General features: G+C 51.2%; 2 protein-coding genes across 2 annotated transcripts; both read right to left on the reverse strand.

Annotated features, from left to right (window-relative positions):
* Window positions 1-4269: 4269 nt before the first annotated feature.
* Window positions 4270-6976, reverse strand: LOC146758619 (uncharacterized). The gene is made up of 4 exons (XM_085514581.1): window positions 6545-6976; window positions 6169-6259; window positions 5775-5840; window positions 4270-5683 (listed from the first exon to the last, which is right to left on the reverse strand). Exons 1-4 carry the CDS (start codon window positions 6596-6598, stop codon window positions 4512-4514), a joined length of 1383 nt encoding a protein of 460 aa, XP_085370707.1. The 5' UTR covers window positions 6599-6976; the 3' UTR covers window positions 4270-4511.
* A 3491-nt stretch (window positions 6977-10467) lies between these two features.
* LOC146758620 (uncharacterized) lies at window positions 10468-13497 on the reverse strand. Its single transcript, XM_085514580.1, has 5 exons — window positions 13188-13497; window positions 12653-12840; window positions 12277-12367; window positions 11883-11948; window positions 10468-11791 (listed from the first exon to the last, which is right to left on the reverse strand). The coding sequence occupies exons 2-5, from the start codon at window positions 12704-12706 to the stop codon at window positions 10620-10622; spliced, it is 1383 nt and encodes a 460-aa protein (XP_085370706.1). The 5' UTR covers window positions 12707-12840; window positions 13188-13497; the 3' UTR covers window positions 10468-10619.
* Window positions 13498-21186: the final 7689 nt, after the last annotated feature.

The raw sequence follows: 21186 nt of genomic DNA on the forward strand, positions 1-21186 counted from the left end.
GCTCAATCAACCTGATGGTTATTTTTATGTTCTTCAGTAGCCTTACTTTTAGGCACATGAGCATCTACATGGTGCACCTTTACAACAATGTTCCTTATTCAAGCAGCAATGTCTTTCCATAGTTCAGCAGCCCAAATAGGTTTACCCCTTCATTGCCAGTTGTCATCTTCCCACTGCTGCAACCATCCCCATAAGGCATTTGCCACCATCAATGAATCAGTATAAAGATGAAGCATTGGCCACCTCTCCCGTTCAGCTACATCTAAAGCCAGCTGAACAGCCTTTACCTCTGCAAATTGGCTTGATTCTCCTTTACCTTCAGTGGCCTCTGCAACTTGTGTGGGGCTCCATACAGCAGCTTTCTATCTGCAATGTTTCCCTACAATACGACACGATCCGTCTGTGAATAGGGCAAATTTCTTTTCATTTTCTGGTAGCTCATTGTATGGTGGTGCCTCTTTAGCACGTGATACCTCTTCTGTAGGTGATGTTTCAATTTTTTTACTCTCAAGCCAGTCCATGATCACTTCTAGGATTCCAGGACGGCTGAGTTTTCCCATTCGAGCTCGTTGTGTAATTAATGAAGTGGCATCAGTAGCATGATGGGTGGAAGGAACCTGTCCTTTAAACATCCGGTTTATTTCTGGCAAGCGAGGTGCTAGAAGAAGCTGAACCTCTGTCCCAACTACTTCAGAAGCAGCCTGAACCCCCTCATACACGGCTAAGATCTCCTTCTCAGTTGGAGTGTAGTGCTCCTCAGACCCTTTATATGCTCAACTCCAAAATGCCAGCGGTCAGCCTCGGGTCTCTCCTGAGGCTCTTTGCCACAAAATCCAAGTGGGACCTTTCTCTCCAGCAGCAGTGTAGAGGATGTTCTTCTCATCCTGTCCCGTCCGTACTGGCCCCAAGGCCACGGCATGGGCTATTTCTTGTTTTATCTGCTCAAAAGCCTGCTGCTGCTCAGGCCCCCATGAGAAATTGTTCTTCTTCTGTGTCACCTGATAGAGGGGGCTCACTATGTGGCTGTAGTTTGGGACATGCATTCTCCAAAAGCCCACTACTCCCAGAAAAGATTGGGTCTCTGTCTTGTTGGTGGGCGGAGACATAGCAGTGATTTTGTCAGTCACATCTGCTGGGATGTGACGACGTCTATCCTGCCACTTTATACCTAAGAACTGAATTTCTTGGGCAGGCCCCTTCACTTTGCTGCGCTTAATGGCAAAACCAGCTTGCAAAAGAATTTGGATTATCTGTTTTCCTTTCTTGAAAACCTCTGCTGCTGTATGGCCCCACACGACAATATCATCAATATACTGCAAGTGTTCGGGAGCATTACCCTGTTACAAAACAGCTTGGATCAACCCATGGCAAATGGTTGGGCTGTGCTTCCACCCTTGGGGAAAACGGTTCCAGGTATACTGAACTCCTCTCTAGGTAAAAGCAAACATTTTGCAGCCACTGGGATCATAGTATCATAGTCTCGTGCGAGTTGGAAGGGACCTGAGAGATCATCGAGTCCAACCCCCGGGATCTGAGCCCCCTGTGTAGCAGAGCGGCACATCTACCACTTGCACCACAGGAGATTCGAACCCGGGCCTCCGGTGTTACAACGTGGCATTCCTACCACTGCGCCACCGGGGCACGCACACCGGGCACACTAGGGATGGAAAAGAAGGCATTAGCAATGTCAATGGTGGCATACCACCTAGCTTCTTTTGACTCCAGTTCATACTGGAGTTCTAGCATGTCTGGCACAGCAGCACTCAATGGAGGTGTGACTTCATTCAGGCCGCGGTAATCCACTGTCAGTCTCCATTCTCCACAGGCTTTACACACTGGCCATATGGGGCTGTTAAAAGGCGAGTGAGTTTTGCTAATCAATCTGTGATTCTCTAACTGGCAAATTAGCTTGTGAATGGGAAGCAATGTGTCCCTATTGGTGCAGTTCTGCTGTCGGTGCACCACTTTGGTGGCAATTGGTACCTCTTGGTCTTTTACCTGGAGCAACCCCACAATAGAAGGATCATCTGACAGATCAGGTAAAGCTGACAGCTGCTTAACACCGTTTGTGTTAACAGCAGCTATCCCAAAGGCCCATCAATACCCCTTGGGCTCCTTAAAATATCCCATCCTAAGGTAATCGATACCCAAAATACATGGAGCCTCTGGACCAGTCACAATAGGGTGTCTCTGCCAGTTTTTACCCGTGAGGCTTATTTCGGCCTCCAAAATAGTCAATTCTTGGGAACCCCCAGTCACTCCATGGATATATATTGGTTGTGTCCCTTGGTGACTTGAGGTCATTAGGGTGCATTGTGCACCAGTGTCCACCAAGGCTTTATATTTCTGTGGTTGCGATGTGCCAGGCCATCTAATCCACACAGTCCATTATACTCTATTGTCCCTTTCCCCGCCCTGGCAGGGGGCAGGGCCCCTCTATTGGTTACCTTGGTGGCTTGCAGCAACTGGAACTTTCCCCCTTTTGGAAGAGTTTACCTTGGTGGATGTTTTGCATTGTAATTCTTTCACTCGTGCCTGAAGTGCAGAAATGGGTGAATTACACCACTTCTTCATATCCTCCCCATGATTACACAGGAAATACAACAAAACAAAATGCATGGTCTTATTGTTCTCATTTGCTTGAATACGAGGACTTCCCTTTTTTATGGTTGAGATTTTCGATGATATGGATCAGGAGGAACTCATGTTGTTTAACTTTCTCAATAGGCGATCGTGGGAATCCTGGTCTCCATCATCTGGTACCACCGTGGATTCATCTACATCAGGCAAGTTAGCCAATTTATCAATAATATCACTTTGTGTTCCCTCCACTTTGTCTAACCTTTCAATTATCTTGACAATGGCTGAAGTATAAAGATTAACTTCTGTAGCGCTTATAAATAATTCAAGCTCATGAAGTCTACCAATCAGTTCATTCACAAGGTTTCCCCTTTCCTCTTTGTCATATACTAATGCAAGTACACTGGCATGTTTTTCTGGAGCAGCCCTTGTAAAGTCACGCCACATTTGTCATGGAACACAGACTGTCTCAGGATCATGTAATTGGTTTGGGTCATTACAGATGAAGTGGGGGCTGTATAGCATTTCCACCAGAGCATTTTCTCTCAAAAATTGGATACCTTTCTCTATATGAGTCCATTTCTTTTTCTCAGGCTCCAAGTCCCGTTTAAAAAGGAATCTATCTATTTCCGCTATCAACATCTGCTTTCAGAGGGTGTAGGACTGATCTTGGCATGTGCCAATACCTCTGTCTACACGTGAGACCCTGGAAATGCCACCCAGTTCGCAAGCTTAATTGCCATCGAGCCCCTTAGGGACACCAAGGGATCCTTGGGGACATCAGAGTGGATCCTTGGGGAAATGAAGATGTGTCCCTTATTAGGGTTAGGGTTGGGGTTAGGGTTATGGTTATGGTTAGGATTAGGGTTAGGGTTAGGGTTAGGGTTAGGATTAGGGTAGGGTTAGGGTTAGGGTTAGGGTTAGGGTTAGGGTTAGGGTTAGGGTTAGGGTTAGGGTTAGGGTTAGGGTTAGGGTTAGGGTTAGGGTTAGGGTTAGGGTTAGGGTTAGGGTTAGGGGGGATGTTCACTGTGTACTGCAAGGGCATTTGATGCTAGGGCAGTGCAGTCGGTAACTCTGTGTATATGTAACTCTGTGTATATATTTGTATAGAGACCAGTGTGCATATTCTGTTTTGCTTATAGTTTATTTGCATGTAGATGTTTATATTAAGTATGATGTTGTGATGTAGAATAGCAAGAGCAAATATTACTAAGCCATGACAATCTTTATCCCTTGCCTCAAACACTTCCATCTATATGGTATTGCTCCTAACAAGGCAAAGGGTTTTCAAAGAGTCCTCACTCTTTCACTTTGTTCCTTTGCTTTTCTTCAAGGAGGTGGCATGCAGGAATGACACAAATGCATCTCAATGACCCAAATGGAACTCAGCAGCTGTTTTGCAGCCGCCAGTGGAGCTCTGACTGTTCTGGGCACCCCATGCCCAGATCTGATGGTGGGGGACTCCTTGGGCACGCTGGACTCAGCCAGAAAATGCTGCTCTGGGTGTCCAGGCTTGGCTGAGTGAGGACAAAACTGCCTGGCCCCAAACAAGGCAGAGGAGCCACGATGCCATGTGAGGTATCTTTATGGCTGTCTGTACACTGCACAGCAGGCCCGGCTGCTCCTGCCTCTCCCCTCCTTGGGAGCTGGGGGGCTGTGACATGGCACAAATGACTGCAGGCAGAAGGATATGGCAAAGGGAACACAAAGCATTTAATGACAAATCATAGAAAACAATGAGTAACAGAAACAACGCTATTCCTAAAACTGCTATCCCACAACAATTGAGTGCCCAGACAGTGTCCCATCCCACTGCAATGATGGCTTTGGAGGATGGCTCTTTTCTGGAGGGGAGGGATGGGGCTGCTGCTGGTGCCCGTGGAATGCTGCTGCTGCTGCCTGGTGCTGCGGGGCCGGCGAGGAGCTCAGGGTTACAGGTAGCCGTACATGTCAGCTATGGCCATGTCTACCTCCCGCTGCACCAGGAACTGCACGGGGCCGATCTTCATCTGCTGGGCCGCCCGCTGCCGCTCCTCCTGGGCCAGCCTCTTCATGCTCTCCCGCTCGAGCCGCTGCTCGGCTGTGATGGGCAGCGACTCTTCCAGCACTCTGGGTACCGCACGGCCACCCACCCGGGGCCCCACGCAGGGCACAAAGTCCACGGGGCGCTGTGGCCGAGACTGCTGCTGGTGCAGCTGTGGCAGTGGGTCCCTCTGCAGGAATGAGCTCCTCCGTGGTGATGGGCGCAGGCAGCTCTGCACTGTCTTCTTGGCTGCATCCTCCTTTCGCGCCGTGTTGCCTGCAGGTGCCGGCACTGCCTTGTCTGGGCCTGTGTCTTGGGGCTGGAGGGCAGCAGGGCCGGCACTGGGTGTGGGTTGGGGCTGCACAGAGGGTGGCTGGCGCACCGGCCCCACCGCAGTCACTCTCTGCCCCAGCGGGTGCACGGCCTGGATGGATTCACACAGGTGCACGTGCAGCTCGCTGGCAGTGCCCTTTTGCCCGCTGCTGCTGCCTCCTGTGCTGGTCCCAGGCAGCTTCACTTGAGGAGGGCGTTTACAGCCTTTTCTTTCTTTCCTTTCCTTGCACGGCAGCAGCTTCCTTTTCTTGGTTGGAGCGCTGCTGGTGGGCTGCTCCTTCTGGGAACTCTCCCCTTTCTCGGGGGTGCCAGCAGGCACAGGGTGTTTGGCCCGCTTGGTGCTGCCTCTCTTTTTCTTATCTGCCACGCAGCAGATAGTAGAGCCTGGTGACGGTGGCAAGGGAGCATGAAGCACCTGGGGCTGCCTTGGCTGCACCTCCTTGATGGGCTGTGTGGGTTGGGCTGAGGGAGGTGTGGTGACAGCCAGTGTGGTTGGCAGCGGACTGAGCTGGGCACTCGCTGGTGGCACGACAGACTGCAACTGTGACAACCCACACTGCAGCTCAGACAGGAACCCAGGGGATGGTGGAAGCCCCCAGAAGGGGTCGCTGGGGATCCTGCTGGCAGCCTGTGCCTCCATGCTGAGCTCTGTGCTTTCCCAGGGGTTGTCAGGGAGCTCAGCGATGAAATGTCCTGGGGCAGGGCTGCTGGGCTTCTTGTGGGGGAACTCAGCAGCTCTTGCCACATCTGAAAATGCAGGATGATCACCGTTTGGGGGACTTCTCACACACACTCTGTGCAAACGCACACCTGTGGGTTCTGCAGCTCCCAAACTCACCATTGATCCAAGAGAGCAAACCCGGATTGCCCGTGATGTCCTCCAGCACATCCGAGCTTGTCACCACTGCTGGGAAAAGCAAGAAAATGCCAAAGGCTCAATGCCAGCTCTCCCATATCATGTTCAACCTGTACCAAGAGATCTCTGGTGGACGTTGGGTTCCCATTACAGATCAGGACGGCAAAGGTAACTGTCAAGCCCAGGGATTAAGACCCCAAGAACACACTGTGAGAACAGTCCCAGGGGGATTCGAACCCGGGCCCTCGTGTTGCAAAGCGGCATTCCTACCACTGCGCCACCGGGGCACACAGGACATCCCCTGCAGCACTGCCCCCGCCCAGAAGTAACAGTCAAATCCCTCCACACTTCATGACAGAGGGCTGAGGACACTCACTTTTGCCTGGCAGTAAGGACGGGCCGTCCCTATCACGTCCCTCTGGGCTCTGAAAGGCGACGCTGGATCTCTGGCAGCCTGCTGGCTGCTTCTGAAGAGAGAAAGGAAGAAACATTGGAGGGAACGTGCAGCCACAGTTTGCTGAGAGGTTCTAGATGGTGCCAGAGATGGGATATCAGAGTGCTGAGACATTATTTATCACTAAGGGAAAACAGCCTGAGCCACGTTCCTGCCATTAGCCCAGGCTGTCAGCAGTGAGCACAGAACCCCACCGCTTATTGAGGGCACAAAGGACCAGTAGGGCTCCTCCCACTCCGTCCCTTCCCTTAAAAGTGAGACAAAGGAAGAAGAACCAAACAAAGAAACCCAGCCATACCTTTCCACTCACAGAGCAGAAATAGAAATAGCAGTCATCTCCTGGCTGAGACATGGCTGGTGAAATCTCAGAGGAAGCTGAAGCTCCCGGGGATCTCTCCACAGGAATGTGCCCCGCTCTTGGAAAGAGCTGGCTTCACTCTTCCTAAGACTGCCTCGAACCCCAAAAATCTCCTTTTGGACAGGAACCTTGCAGAAAGTTGTGACAAGTGAAAAACTGTCAGGAAGAAGCATTTTCCCAGCTTTCTTCTGCACCCAGCCATCTGTGGGGCAGTGAGGCACAAGTTGCTCTCGGGGAAGGCCTCGCTCTCCTTCCTTTGTCATGTCTGACATGAAGCTGGGGTCCCGGCAGCAGTTTTCCAGGGGAGGAATGACATTTCATCATCCTCACCGTAACACGGGATGGAATCTCAACAAGAACCCATTTCTGCAAACAGCCATGCTGAGGGGCACCGCTGGAGCTGGGAACTCCTCCCCAGCACAGCTTTTCTGCTGAGACACCTCCCGGCAGCCACCCAGCACCAAACCCAGCTCACCTGCTGGGCCTGCTCAGCCCAAGCTGTGACCAGATGACGCACACGCCACACTGCTGCTTCAGACGGGCTCTCACAGGGTGATCAGCTCCAAGGAGGGCCCAGAGCTCAGTCTGCGTGCAGACACCAGAGCACCAGCTCTGCTCACCAGCTGTGGCACAAACGCTCCCACCCGGCAACGGTTGTGACCTCAGCGAGTGTCTGCATCACTGCTGTCCCTGCTAGGCTCTTGTACCAGCTGCGTAAGGAAGCTATCTTCCATACAATCTAGAAACCTCTTGGACTGCTTCCTCTGATCTTTCTTATATTATATATATATATATATATATGCACCAGCATATATCAGGGAAGTTGAAGTCTCCCAAGCAAATGAGTGCTGGCTATCGTGTGACTATAGTGAGATGCTCATAGAACGCCTCACCCATCGATTCATCCTGATAAGGTGGTCTATAACAGACCTTCAGCAAGATGTCACCCCTACAGGCCTTCCCCCTGATCCTTACCCACATGCACTCGTCTTTATCATTCTGAAACCCAAGCTCTATAACATCAAAACTCTAATATAAAGGGCCACACCACCACCCTTTCTTCCTCATCTATCCCTTCTGAAGAGCTTGTAACCATCCATCACAGCACACTAGTCATGGCAGTGGTACCACCATGGATCAGTAATAGCAACTAGGTCATGGTTTGCCAGATGCACAGTTGCTTCCAGCTCCTCCTGCTTGTTAGCCAAGCTGTATGCATTGGTGTAGACGCACTTCAGCTGCGGCATCTGCCTCACTCCCAGCTCAAGCAGCATTCCCCTAGGCTCATCCCTGGTGAGCCCTGTTTTGTCCCCTCCCCCATCATAGCTAGTTTAAAGCTCTTTCGATAAGCCCTGCTGTCTTCTGTGCAAGGATTCGTTTCCCCATTTGAGATAGTTGGATTCCATTCATGGATAACAGGCCAGTGGCCAAGTAAACTGCCCTGTGATCAAAGAACCCAAAGTTTCTGGCTCAACACCAGCCTCTGATCCAATTATTCATTGCTTGTGCTTTCCAAGACTGCTCCACGTCCCTCACCGGCCCTGAAGGTATAGAACAAACAGTCACTTGAGCTCCCACTCTTTGAACTAAATGGCCTAAACTCCTCAAATCTCTTTTCATAGTTTGTAGGCTTCTCTAAGGAATTTCATCACTGCTCACCTGAACTATGAATAGTGCAAAATAATCAGTGGACCTAAGCAGCTTTGGGAGTTTCCTCGTTATGTCCCTGACCCGATGCCAGGAAGGCAGCAGACTTCCTGATGGCCCAGGTCCAGTCTGCATATGGGACCCTCTATTTCTCTGAGAAGGGAGATGTTGCGTATTGGGTAGGTGGTACCTGCGTGCACCAGGGGTGGAGTCAGGGAGGTCATGGGTATCTGATAGGGGTGGTCACATGTACTAGTATATAGGGTTTGTGGCATGGCATTAAACTTGTACTTTCGGTGTTACACACTGTGTGAGTCCCCTCTGTTCCCCATGCGCGGAGGCACGGAGAGATCTGATGGTGGGGGACTCCTTGGGCAGGCTGGACTCAGCATGAGATGCTGCTGCCGCCATCTCTTCGGTGGGAGACCCCGTTCCTTCCTTTATGGGTGGCAGCAACCCAGATCTGACAACAGAGGGCTCCTCGGGCAGGCTGGGCTCGACACGAGATGTTGCTGCTGCTGTTTCCTTGGCTTATTCCCGCACTTCCCTGATCTTCCAGACTCTCTGCCTGAGAAGCTTCACCAAGTCGCAGGCCAGATGGTCTGCGTCGGGCATCGTTGGGTGCAGCCCTTGAGGAAGACGGTGGCTCTTGGCTGCAAGCTCCACCCTCACGCTGGGCTTCCTCTTCTCCTCCTTCTTCAGCGAGGAAGCTGACACGTCTTGTTCGGCCCAGCTCTTCTTGGTATTCTGTTCCCTCCTGGCCCTGCTGCTCAGATACAAGCACAAGTGCTGCTGGAGAATCAGTGCAAAGCACAGCCTGAATCGCTGCTACCTTGCACTGAGGAAAGGCTGAGATGCACCACGGCCTCACCTGCTGCCTTCTTGGAAGGGGAGCTTCAGCTCCACTCGTCAGGAAGTCCTCCAGAAACCTCCTTCTTTCCTCCTGAGCAGGAGACTGGATGCTGAAACCTTCTCCAAAGTCGTTACTAAACATTACCTGGACCTGAAACCCCAGGAGAAAACACAGTTCAGATCCAAGACCACAAAACAGTTATATTCTAGTCCAATACAGTTCTCTCCCGATAGCCCCCCTACAACTTCCTATATTCCCAGTTCAGCTACCTACATCCCCAGATCCCCCTACAGCCACCGGCAGAACCCACATTCCCCTCACAGCCACCCATTTCCTCATATCCCTTGGTATCCCCACACAGCCCACTACAACCCCATATACCCCAAGATCTACTCCTACATCCATCCCACTTCAGCCAATCGGACCCGGTGGCGCTGCCGCTGACCAATGAGAGACGGGGGCGGGGCAGAGCGGCGGTGTGGGAGGGGCTCCGGGTGCGTTCTGTCGTTACAGGGGATGGGATGTGGGATCGGGATTGGGATTGGGATTAGGGATGGGGGATTGGGATTGACGGGTGGGACATGGATTTGGGATGAGGGATTGGGAGCGAGATTTGGAATTGGGATTGGGACTTAGGACGTGGGATTGAAATGCGGGATTGGGGCGTTGGATGTGGGATTTGGCTGTGAGATTTGGGATTGGGATGTGGGGATATGGATATGCGATGGATATGGGATGGGATTTTGGGAAATTGGCTAGATATGAGGTAGGGTCTGGTTATGGAATGGACTTGGAATGCACATGGGATCATGGAATCCTAGAATGGCTCAGGTTGGAAAATAGTTTCGAGGTCCTGCAGTCCAACTGCAGCCCAACCATGGAATCAACGCAGTCTCTCCAGCTCCGTCTGCAGCACCTTTCTCCCCTCCAGCAGATCAGCACGCCCTCCCAGCTCGGTGCTGTCCGTGAACTTATTGAAGGTGCACTCAATGCCCTGGCCGAGATCCCTGATCAAGGTGTTCAATGGGAGCTGAGCCCTTGGGGACACCACTTGTGACTGGCCACCAGCCAGAAAATGCTGCTCTGGGTGTCCAGGCTTGGCTGAGTGAGGACAAAACTGCCTGGCCCCAAACAAGGCAGAGGAGCCACGATGCCATGTGAGCTATCTTTATGGCTATCTGTACACTGCACAGCAGGCCCGGCTGCTCCTGCCTCTCCGCTCCATGGGAGCTGGGGGGCTGTGACATGGCACAAATGACTGCAGGCAGAGAGATATGGCAAAGGGAACACAAAGCATTTAATGACAAATCATAGAAAACAATGAGTAACAGAAACAACGCTATTCCTAAATCTGCCATCCCACAACAATTGAGTGCCCAGACAGTGTCCCATCCCACTGCAATGATGGCTTTGGAGGATGGCTCTTTTCTGGAGGGGAGGGATGGGGCTGATGCTGGTGCCCGTGGAATGCTGCTGCTGCTGCCTGGTGCTGCGGGGCCGGCGAGGAGCTCAGGGTTACAGGTAGCCGTACATGTCAGCTATGGCCATGTCTACCTCCCGCTGCACCAGGAACTGCACGGGGCCGATCTTCATCTGCTGGGCCGCCCGCTGCCGCTCCTCCTGGGCCAGCCTCTTCATGCTCTCCCGCTCGAGCCGCTGCTCGGCTGTGATGGGCAGCGACTCTTCCAGCACTCTGGGTACCGCACGGCCACCCACCCGGGGCCCCACGCAGGGCACAAAGTCCACGGGGCGCTGTGGCCGAGGCTGCTGCTGGTGCAGCTGTGGCAGTGGGTACCTCTGCAGGAATGAGCTCCTCCGTGGTGATGGGCGCAGGCAGCTCTGCACTGTCTTCTTGGCTGCATCCTCCTTTCGCGCCGTGCTGCCTGCAGGTGCCGGCACTGCCTTGTCTGGGCCTGTGTCTTGGGGCTGGAGGGCAGCAGGGCCGGCACTGAGTATGGGTTGGGGCTGCACAGAGGGTGGCTGGTGCACCGGCCCCACCGCAGTCACTCTCTGCCCCAGCGGGTGCACGGCCTGGATGGATTCACACAGGTGCACGTGCAGCTCGCTGGCAGTGCCCTTTTGCCCGCTGCTGCTGCCTCCTGTGCTGGTCCCAGGCAGCTTCACTCGAGGAGGGCGTTTACAGCCTTTTCTTTCTTTCCTTTCCTTGCACGGCAGCAGCTTCCTTTTCTTGGTTGGAGCGCTGCTGGTGGGCTGCTCCTTCTGGGAACTCTCCCCTTTCTCGGGGGTGCCAGCAGGCACAGGGTGTTTGGCCCGCTTGGTGCTGCCCCTCTTTTTCTTATCTGCCACGCAGCAGATAGTAGAGCCTGGTGACGGTGGCAAGGGAGCATGAAGCACCTGGGGCTGCCTTGGCTGCACCTCCTTGATGGGCTGTGTGGGTTGGGCTGAGGGAGGTGTGGTGACAGCCAGTGTGGTTGGCAGCGGACTGAGCTGGGCACTCGCTGGTGGCACGACAGACTGCAACTGTGACAACCCACACTGCAGCTCAGACAGGAACCCAGGGGATGGTGGAAGCCCCCAGAAGGGGTCGCTGGGGATCCTGCTGGCAGCCTGTGCCTCCATGCTGAGCTCTGTGCTTTCCCAGGGGTTGTCAGGGAGCTCAGCGATGAAATGTCCTGGGGCAGGGCTGCTGGGCTTCTTGTGGGGGAACTCAGCAGCTCTTGCCACATCTGAAAATGCAGGATGATCACCGTTTGGGGGACTTCTCACACACACTCTGTGCAAACGCACACCTGTGGGTTCTGCAGCTCCCAAACTCACCATTGATCCAAGAGAGCAAACCCGGATTGCCCGTGATGTCCTCCAGCACATCCGAGCTTGTCACCACTGCTGGGAAAAGCAAGAAAATGCCAAAGGCTCAATGCCAGCTCTCCCATATCATGTTCAACCTGTACCAAGAGATCTCTGGTGGACGTTGGGTTCCCATTACAGATCAGGACGGCAAAGGTAACTGTCAAGCCCAGGGATTAAGACCCCAAGAACACACTGTGAGAACAGTCCCAGGGGGATTCGAACCCGGGCCCTCGTGTTGCAAAGCGGCATTCCTACCACTGCGCCACCGGGGCACACAGGACATCCCCTGCAGCACTGCCCCCGCCCAGAAGTAACAGTCAAATCCCTCCACACTTCATGACAGAGGGCTGAGGACACTCACTTTTGCCTGGCAGTAAGGACGGGCCGTCCCTATCACGTCCCTCTGGGCTCTGAAAGGCGACGCTGGATCTCTGGCAGCCTGCTGGCTGCTTCTGAAGAGAGAAAGGAAGAAACATTGGAGGGAACGTGCAGCCACAGTTTGCTGAGAGGTTCTAGATGGTGCCAGAGATGGGATATCAGAGTGCTGAGACATTATTTATCACTAAGGGAAAACAGCCTGAGCCACGTTCCTGCCATTAGCCCAGGCTGTCAGCAGTGAGCACAGAACCCCACCGCTTATTGAGGGCACAAAGGACCAGTAGGGCTCCTCCCACTCCGTCCCTTCCCTTAAAAGTGAGACAAAGGAAGAAGAACCAAACAAAGAAACCCAGCCATACCTTTCCACTCACAGAGCAGAAATAGAAATAGCAGTCATCTCCTGGCTGAGACATGGCTGGTGAAATCTCAGAGGAAGCTGAAGCTCCCGGGGATCTCTCCACAGGAATGTGCCCCGCTCTTGGAAAGAGCTGGCTTCACTCTTCCTAAGACTGCCTCGAACCCCAAAAATCTCCTTTTGGACAGGAACCTTGCAGAAAGTTGTGACAAGTGAAAAACTGTCAGGAAGAAGCATTTTCCCAGCTTTCTTCTGCACCCAGCCATCTGTGGGGCAGTGAGGCACAAGTTGCTCTCGGGGAAGGCCTCGCTCTCCTTCCTTTGTCATGTCTGACATGAAGCTGGGGTCCCGGCAGCAGTTTTCCAGGGGAGGAATGACATTTCATCATCCTCACCGTAACACGGGATGGAATCTCAACAAGAACCCATTTCTGCAAACAGCCGTGCTGAGGGGCACCGCTGGAGCTGGGAACTCCTCCCCAGCACAGCTTTTCTGCTGAGACACCTCCCAGCAGCCACCCAGCACCAAACCCAGCTCACCTGCTGGGCCTGCTCAGCCCAAGCTGTGACCAGATCACGCACACGCCACACTGCTGCTTCAGACGGGCTCTCACAGGGTGATCAGCTCCAAGGAGGGCCCAGAGCTCAGTCTGCGTGCAGACACCAGAGCACCAGCTCTGCTCACCAGCTGTGGCACAAACGCTCCCACCCGGCAACGGTTGTGACCTCAGCGAGTGTCTGCATCACTGCTGTCCCTGCTAGGCTCTTGTACCAGCTGCGTAAGGAAGCTATCTTCCATACAATCTAGAAACCTCTTGGACTGCTTCCTCTGATCTTTCTTATACTATATATATATATATATATATATATGTGCACCAGCATATATCAGGGAAGTTGAAGTCTCCCAAGCAAATGAGTGCTGGCTATCGTGTGACTATAGTGAGATGCTCATAGAACGCCTCACCCATCGATTCATCCTGATAAGGTGGTCTATAACAGACCTTCAGCAAGATGTCACCCCTACAGGCCTTCCCCCTGATCCTTACCCACATGCACTCGTCTTTATCATTCTGAAACCCAAGCTCTATAACATCAAAACTCTAATATAAAGGGCCACACCACCACCCTTTCTTCCTCATCTATCCCTTCTGAAGAGCTTGTAACCATCCATCACAGCACACTAGTCATGGCAGTGGTACCACCATGGATCAGTAATAGCAACTAGGTCATGGTTTGCCAGATGCACAGTTGCTTCCAGCTCCTCCTGCTTGTTAGCCAAGCTGTATGCATTGGTGTAGACGCACTTCAGCTGCGGCATCTGCCTCACTCCCAGCTCAAGCAGCATTCCCCTAGGCTCATCCCTGGTGAGCCCTGTTTTGTCCCCTCCCCCATCATAGCTAGTTTAAAGCTCTTTCGATAAGCCCTGCTGTCTTCTGTGCAAGGATTCGTTTCCCCATTTGAGATAGTTGGATTCCATTCATGGATAACAGGCCAGTGGCCAAGTAAACTGCCCTGTGATCAAAGAACCCAAAGTTTCTGGCTCAACACCAGCCTCTGATCCAATTATTCATTGCTTGTGCTTTCCAAGACTGCTCCACGTCCCTCACCGGCCCTGAAGGTATAGAACAAACAGTCACTTGAGCTCCCACTCTTTGAACTAAATGGCCTAAACTCCTCAAATCTCTTTTCATAGTTTGTAGGCTTCTCTAAGGAATTTCATCACTGCTCACCTGAACTATGAATAGTGCAAAATAATCAGTGGACCTAAGCAGCTTTGGGAGTTTCCTCGTTATGTCCCTGACCCGATGCCAGGAAGGCAGCAGACTTCCTGATGGCCCAGGTCCAGTCTGCATATGGGACCCTCTATTTCTCTGAGAAGGGAGATGTTGCGTATTGGGTAGGTGGTACCTGCGTGCACCAGGGGTGGAGTCAGGGAGGTCATGGGTATCTGATAGGGGTGGTCACATGTACTAGTATATAGGGTTTGTGGCACGGCATTAAACTTGTACTTTCGGTGTTACACACTGTGTGAGTCCCCTCTGTTCTCCATGCGCGGAGGCACGGAGAGATCTGATGGTGGGGGACTCCTTGGGCAGGCTGGACTCAGCATGAGATGCTGCTGCCGCCATCTCTTCTTGTTCCCTTCCAGATTTATTCTTGCCATGCCCAGCTGTGAGCAGGGCAGTGAGCAGGGGGTCGGGGCTGTGCAGGCTTCATGGGGCAGCCCGGGCACTAGCTCCTGTATGCCTTGTGCGGACCCCATACCATGAAGCCATTAGAATTCCTCCTGCAAGCAGCATGCTGAGTCCCTTAGCTCCTTCCTTTCACTTGACCTGAACTATAGGTTCTGCTGGTTGTGAGCTCAATCACTGTCCTCCCCAGGTCTGCTATTAAACCTTGGCTCTAAGAAACCAAGAAATTAATCTCTGGTGCCCAACTTTTTGCAGCCCAGCGTGCTCTACAGCAGCTATGCCCAACCTCTGATCCCCAACTGCACGGCCTCATCCATAAACAAAGGTACCTTTGTGGAGTCTGGTGAACCCAGCTGATCCCTCACTAATATCTCCTGGAGCAAGCAGAGCACAAAGCCTTTCAGCTTGGAAGTTTTGCATTCTCTTACTCTTGGATTAAGAAATAAAACAAATTAAACAAGACCCTCACATCCCTACAGTCTTCATTTTCTACTGCACACCCATTGCAACGGGTGAAAAGCATTGCTTTTGCCAGTTGCCAGACAGAGTGTTAGTGGGTGAGACAATGCCATGCATCCCTCTGCACTGCAGACCCAGCGTGGCACTGGGGCAGCACAGTGAGGAACAAAGCCACTGTGCATTTGTTAATCTGTCATTCACACTGACAGCTGTGGGTACAGGCTGAGAGCCACGGGCAGGGGACAGCCACCAAACCACAGCCAGCAGCACTATCAGAGCAGAGCTGAAGCACCGGCACCTCAGGCCTGTCTGCAGTAATTTTCTTTTGCTGATAGTTACAAGGATCGCTGCAATATAAATTCCGCATGGAGTGCTGAGAAAGGAACGAGGCCCCGCTGCACCAAGCGCGGTGTTAGATAGGGAGAGATGACCATGTAAATAAATGGGGCACAAAGGAAGTATTTTTCCCAATTTTACAGGTGAGGAACCATGGCTAAAAGCCATAAATCAGTTTTATTGAGGGGATACAGGGTATTTACAGGAGAAATAAGAACTGAGCCTCAAATCCTTATCCACTGCTCAGTCCCATTTTTTTCCTTTTCTGCTTTGAGGGCCAACAAAGCCCACCAGAACCAACCTTCGTGTCTGCCCATACAGGATGAAAACTACCTGTGCTCCTCCAAACTACCCACCATTTGCATGGGCAGTTCACCTGCAATAAGCACTAACCCTGAGCACTGATGCAGGCTGCTTTGGCACAGCAAACTACTCACTGTGTGATCAATGCAGGCGAATATTAACTATCCCTTTATTTTTTTTTCCTAAGTGCAAACAATAGAAGAGCTCCCTCCATTCTGCAACGCTCTCTTCTCCATATAAGCCATTCAGCATTCACCAATGCAATATTTTGTCATTTCAATAATCACCAGTTTATCTTTCCCCATTTTCATGGTTTCTCTGGAGACCTCTCCCCTCTCACCAGGCATTAAAGCACAAGCGGTAGATTTGGCATTTGCCAGAAGTAAGGAAACAAAAGCCTTCACGATGGGAGAGAAAGAAAGCATTGGGAACCCTGCTGGGACAGCTCCACTCCCATGTGCTTCTTTCCCCTCCAAGTTTCTGCCTCCCCTCTTGCTCTGAACCAACTGCTTATATGGCAGTGCTCTGACCCGAGGGTGCAGTGGCAGAAACAATAACCCAAGTTATACTTTTTTTCAAGTCAAACATCAATTGTGCTTACAAGGCAAAAATCAGCAGTCCCTTTTCCTTCTGCCTTTATACTCAGAAATTCCAGACAGAGAACTCACTGCCTTCCCTTGTCACCCCTGTACTGCACAGCGGTGCTTCTCGCAGTGGGGCTGCAGGTCTCCAGCAAAGACTGAATTCCAGCTATGAGATGCCAGCCTCAAAGGGCAGTTGCAAACCCAGAAGGGAAAAGAGACATGAGATCACCAGCAGAACTACTTGTGCAGTGCTGTGGTTTCACCATCTAAAGAGCAGCCCCTCAGTAAACTCATTCCTTTTGAGGTCTTTGTCCTACGAGTCTCCCTCCTTGTAGCTCCCAGCCAAAAGCGCATGGAGCCATGACTGTCTCCATTGCAGAACCACTGTCCGCAATATTCCCACTCAATAATCTTTGTCACAGACTTGAGACTATTTTTGGAAGCTTTAAAAATATCTAAGGGCCACCTTTTCTTTTTATTCAGACACAGCATCTTTTTATGTTTAATAGGGATTTGAAGAAGAAGAAAAAAAAAATCTGCTTAGCATCAACATGCCTTTCTATTAAAAATAAAACAGCTGAGTAAGCAAGATGACTTGGACAGGAGAAAATTCTATTTATAGAAATGTTTACTATGGTTATCACAGGGCGATAGGGATGACTGTGAACCACAGGCTCTGCTGACAAGTGGTGATGAACCAGTCACAGGAGGAGGCCACACAACAGAGGAGGACTCAACAGCTTCCTAGGTCACACATAGATAGGGACATTGGTGTGTGTCCTGGAGCACGATAAGGATGAGCCCTGAAGGAACCCAAGGAGGTTGTGGCAATCAAGGCCAGGCTGGATGTGGCTCTGGGCAGCCTGGTCTGGTGCTTGGCGACCCTGCACATAGCAGGGGGGTTAAAACTAGATGAGCATTTTGGGCCTTTTCAACCCCAGCCCATTCTGTGATTCTGTGAACACACTCAGAATCACCACATGCTCTTCTCCAAATTCAGAAAGCTCAGGAGCTGCAAGAAGGAGTATGAATTCCTGAATAATACTGCCTCTCTCTTGTATTTTAAGCAGCCAACTAACAGAAAACTATTTGTGCTGCTTTACCTGCAGGTATGGCTATGGCAGGGAAGGACAACTGAGGAGCTCTGCAAGGAACTCACTTTTTTGGGAGCATCCACTGTTCCTGTGCAGCAGACTAAGCCTTCTCCATTCTGCATCCAAAATTAGGGATGTCGGAGGAGAACTGAGTCAGATCAGTTGGATTCTCTTCCAGGCCCTGCCACCAGCTCACTATGTGACCTTGCACAAGTCACTTCATCTGTTTGTGCTGAAAGCGTCTCATCTGCAAAACTATATTTACCTTTGTTAGAAAATGCACTCATTTATAGATATAGAACGATGAACATGAGCCAAATACTGCTGCCATCTTGCTCCTCCTGGCTCTCCATCTTTTTTTGACTGCATCATTAGGTGGTTTTCCCACCCTTAATAATCAGGGCTGCTTTTAATGGCCTGAGTGTTTTTTCTCCAGGTGTTTTTTTTATGGCATCTATATAAGACAATCCAAGGAAACTACAGAATCATCTCTCCAAATTTCTCATCATGTCATTCTGCCAAAAACAACAGAAATATTTGCAAGCAGGTTGGATTCAGAGCCTTCCAGAAAGGTCCCCATGTCTCACCTGCACCACCACGTCCCTCCTCTGCTGCTCAGGAGTTCTTACACGCAGCCACATTGCTCTCCATGGAGTTCTTGAAATGGTCCACCTATATTTCTCTGAAAAATGACCATTCCCTTAAAATACGGCACCTCCTCTCATGGCACACTGCGATGTGACTCAACAGCACCAGAGTCGCAACTCATATTTCCACAGGGTGCCAGCATCTCAGCATCAAAGTGCTGCTGGCTCTGGACTATCATCTGCGCTGTAATTAAATTGAATCCACTCCTTGGCTTGGCTTTATCCCTGAACAATACCAGCGTTTGAGTAATACATTCTCAGGGCACTAATACATCACCGGTGTATAATACATCACTTGGGACCGGTGCTCTTTAACATCTTTATTAATGACATCGATGAGGGAATGGAGTGCACCCTCAGCAAGTTTGCTGACGACACCAAGCTGAGTGGTGCAGTCGATACGGTGGAGGGAACAGATGCCATTCAGAGGGACCTTGACAGGCTGGAAAGCTGGGCTCGGGTGAACCTAATGAGGTTCAACACGGCAAAGTGCAAGGTTTTGCACTTGGGCCGGAAGAACCCCAGGCACCTGTACAGGCTGGGAGGAGTTGTCCTTGAGAGCAGCTCGGCTGAAAAAGACCTAGGGGTCCTGGTAGATGAGAAACTTAACATGAGCCAGCAGTGCGCTCTGGCAGCCCGGAAAGCAAATGGGATCCTGGGCTCCATCAGGAGAGGGGTGGTCAGCAGGGATAGGGAGGTGATCGTCCCTCTCTACTCTGCTCTTGTGAGGCCCCATCTGGAGTACTGTGTCCAGGTGTGGAGCCCTCAGTACAAAAAAGATATGGAAATTTTGGAAAGGGTCCAGAGGAGGGCCACAAAGATGATCAGGGGGCTGGAGCACCTCCCCTATGAGGACAGGCTGAGGGAGTTGGGTTTGTTCAGCCTGGAGAAGAGAAGGTTGCGAGGTGACCTCATTGCAGCCTTTCAATACCTGAAGGGAACTTACTCCCAGGAGGGGAGTAAACTCTTCGAAAGGGCTGATAATAGCAGGACTAGGGGAAATGGTTTTAAGTTGAAGGAGGGAAGATTTAGGTTGGATGTTAGGGGAAAGTTCTTTACTAGAAGGGTGGTTAGGTCCTGGAACAGGCTGCCCAGTGAGGTTGTGGATGCCCCGTCCTTGGAGGTGTTCAAGACCAGGTTGGACGGGGCCCTGGGCAACCTGATCTAGTAAATGTGTATGTTTGGTGGCCCTGCCAGGCAGGGGGGTTGGAACTACATGATCCTTGAGGTCCCTTCCAACCCGGGTAATTCTGTGATTCTGTGATTCTGTGATCACCTGGGCGATCCCTGTCCATGATGTATTGGCGCAATACATCAGAGTGCACTCCCACTATAAGGATCTATGGGCATCATACATCAAGGTGAGGCTGAGTAGTGATGTATGGCTCAGAAGATGGTACCGTGCAGCAGTGGACCAGGCCAGGACCAAGAGGATAAAGGTTGGCATGGCCGTTAGCCGATTTCCCTGTGTTATAATGCTGGCACTGACCCAGTATCTAACTTTAGCCCCTTATTTATTTATCCCAAAGCAACCTACCATTGGAAGCGCCTATCCTCGGATGCATCATTCTCACAGAGGTCTCAGGGGACTGCTGGTACACAATTAGCAGGAGTGTATTCTCATCTTGATGTGGGGGGTTTTTAGCCCATTAACACTAATGGCAGCTGCAGCACCAGAGCTCCGTATATCACAGAAGACACGGACACATGCACACGCTTAGCTCTGTGCAAATCTCACCCATTCAAGAGGCACCTGAAGATTATTGGGAATAAAATAACCACAGAAAATTGATGGAAGCAATCACTTCATTGTTTTCCAATAATTACTTTCAAATATATAAAAATTAAACATATAAAACGTAGAAACACAAACCCACCCCAGCACACGGAGGCAAAGCCTTAGCCAGCCTGTAGGACATGAGGGGCATTGCAGAGCTCATAGCAAAGCATTGCTGGAATGCCTGAAGGCATTATCAGCTGGGGGAATGCTGCTTTAACCCACTGAGGCAGGAAGGAGGCAAAGAAGCATTTGCTGACAAAGTCCTTCCCTTCACCCCTCATTTTACAAACAGCAAAATAAAATTAAAGTATAGAGCAATATAAGCCTCAGTGGAGACAGTTGGAGATGTTTGCTCAGGAGAAAAATGGCAGAGAATAACCCTAAATGAGCCCCAAACACAGCTCTTAGTAAGAACCCAAGGGAGATGCCCTTGCCATGGCTATATGCCATGCATCACTGGAGCCTGCACCTGGGCACAGTCTTCCAGTGCTTTGGACAGCAATGTCCTGGGGAGCAAAGGTGGCGAAAACCAATCTCTGTGCTCCATACAGAGTCACTCGAGGTCTCACATAAAGCAGACTTATTGCCCCCATGAAAGAAATAATAGATCTAATAAAATACTTATATCCCGGCCAACACCTCTGCCCAGCCTGGTGAGCCCCCAGGGGCAGCGAGTGGACAAAGCCAACTTACAATGTGTCCTCCTATCCCTCCAGCCCTGCAGCATGCAACTGCTGCCCCCAGAGACCACCACAAGGAGACCATCCTCACAACACACAGACGTGAGGCTGTCATGGCCAGGGCTGATGCAATTTGGGCACATCCCTCCCCTGCCCTGTCACCCAGCTGCCTGGTTGGCAGCACGTGAACCCATGCTTTGCATCTGCATGAAGAGTTCAAGGCTGGCAGTCCTTAATAATATAAGCACAGCTGCTTCCCTCCACAACTCCCCTCAAATCAAGCAGCCAAGATAGCTTTCTGAACGAACGAGCTATCTTTAGGCACTGAGTGAAATAATTTCTCAGATGCTCAATCTAGTTTTTGAAACAATCTGGAAACGACATTCTCATTAATTACACACCACGTATCTGGAAAATGACAGCGCTACTGAGCTGACAGTGACAAGGAATCAGAAAATAGCTTG

This window comes from Coturnix japonica, chromosome 13 (genome assembly GCF_054131305.1).
Source record: "Coturnix japonica strain WE chromosome 13, WE-NBRP24, whole genome shotgun sequence".
NCBI lineage: Eukaryota > Metazoa > Chordata > Aves > Galliformes > Phasianidae > Coturnix > Coturnix japonica.

Coding starts and splice junctions, on each gene's coding strand:
- LOC146758620 (XM_085514580.1), bottom strand. CDS start 12,706: ATGTCTCAGCCAGGAGATGACTGCTATTTCTATTTCTGCTCTGTGAGT. Junction 11,949..12,276: donor GTCCTTACTGCCAGGCAAAA/GTGAGTGTCCTC, acceptor TTTTCCCAGCAG/TGGTGACAAGCTCGGATGTG. Junction 11,792..11,882: donor TTTGCTCTCTTGGATCAATG/GTGAGTTTGGGA, acceptor CTGCATTTTCAG/ATGTGGCAAGAGCTGCTGAG.
- LOC146758619 (XM_085514581.1), bottom strand. CDS start 6,598: ATGTCTCAGCCAGGAGATGACTGCTATTTCTATTTCTGCTCTGTGAGT. Junction 5,841..6,168: donor GTCCTTACTGCCAGGCAAAA/GTGAGTGTCCTC, acceptor TTTTCCCAGCAG/TGGTGACAAGCTCGGATGTG. Junction 5,684..5,774: donor TTTGCTCTCTTGGATCAATG/GTGAGTTTGGGA, acceptor CTGCATTTTCAG/ATGTGGCAAGAGCTGCTGAG.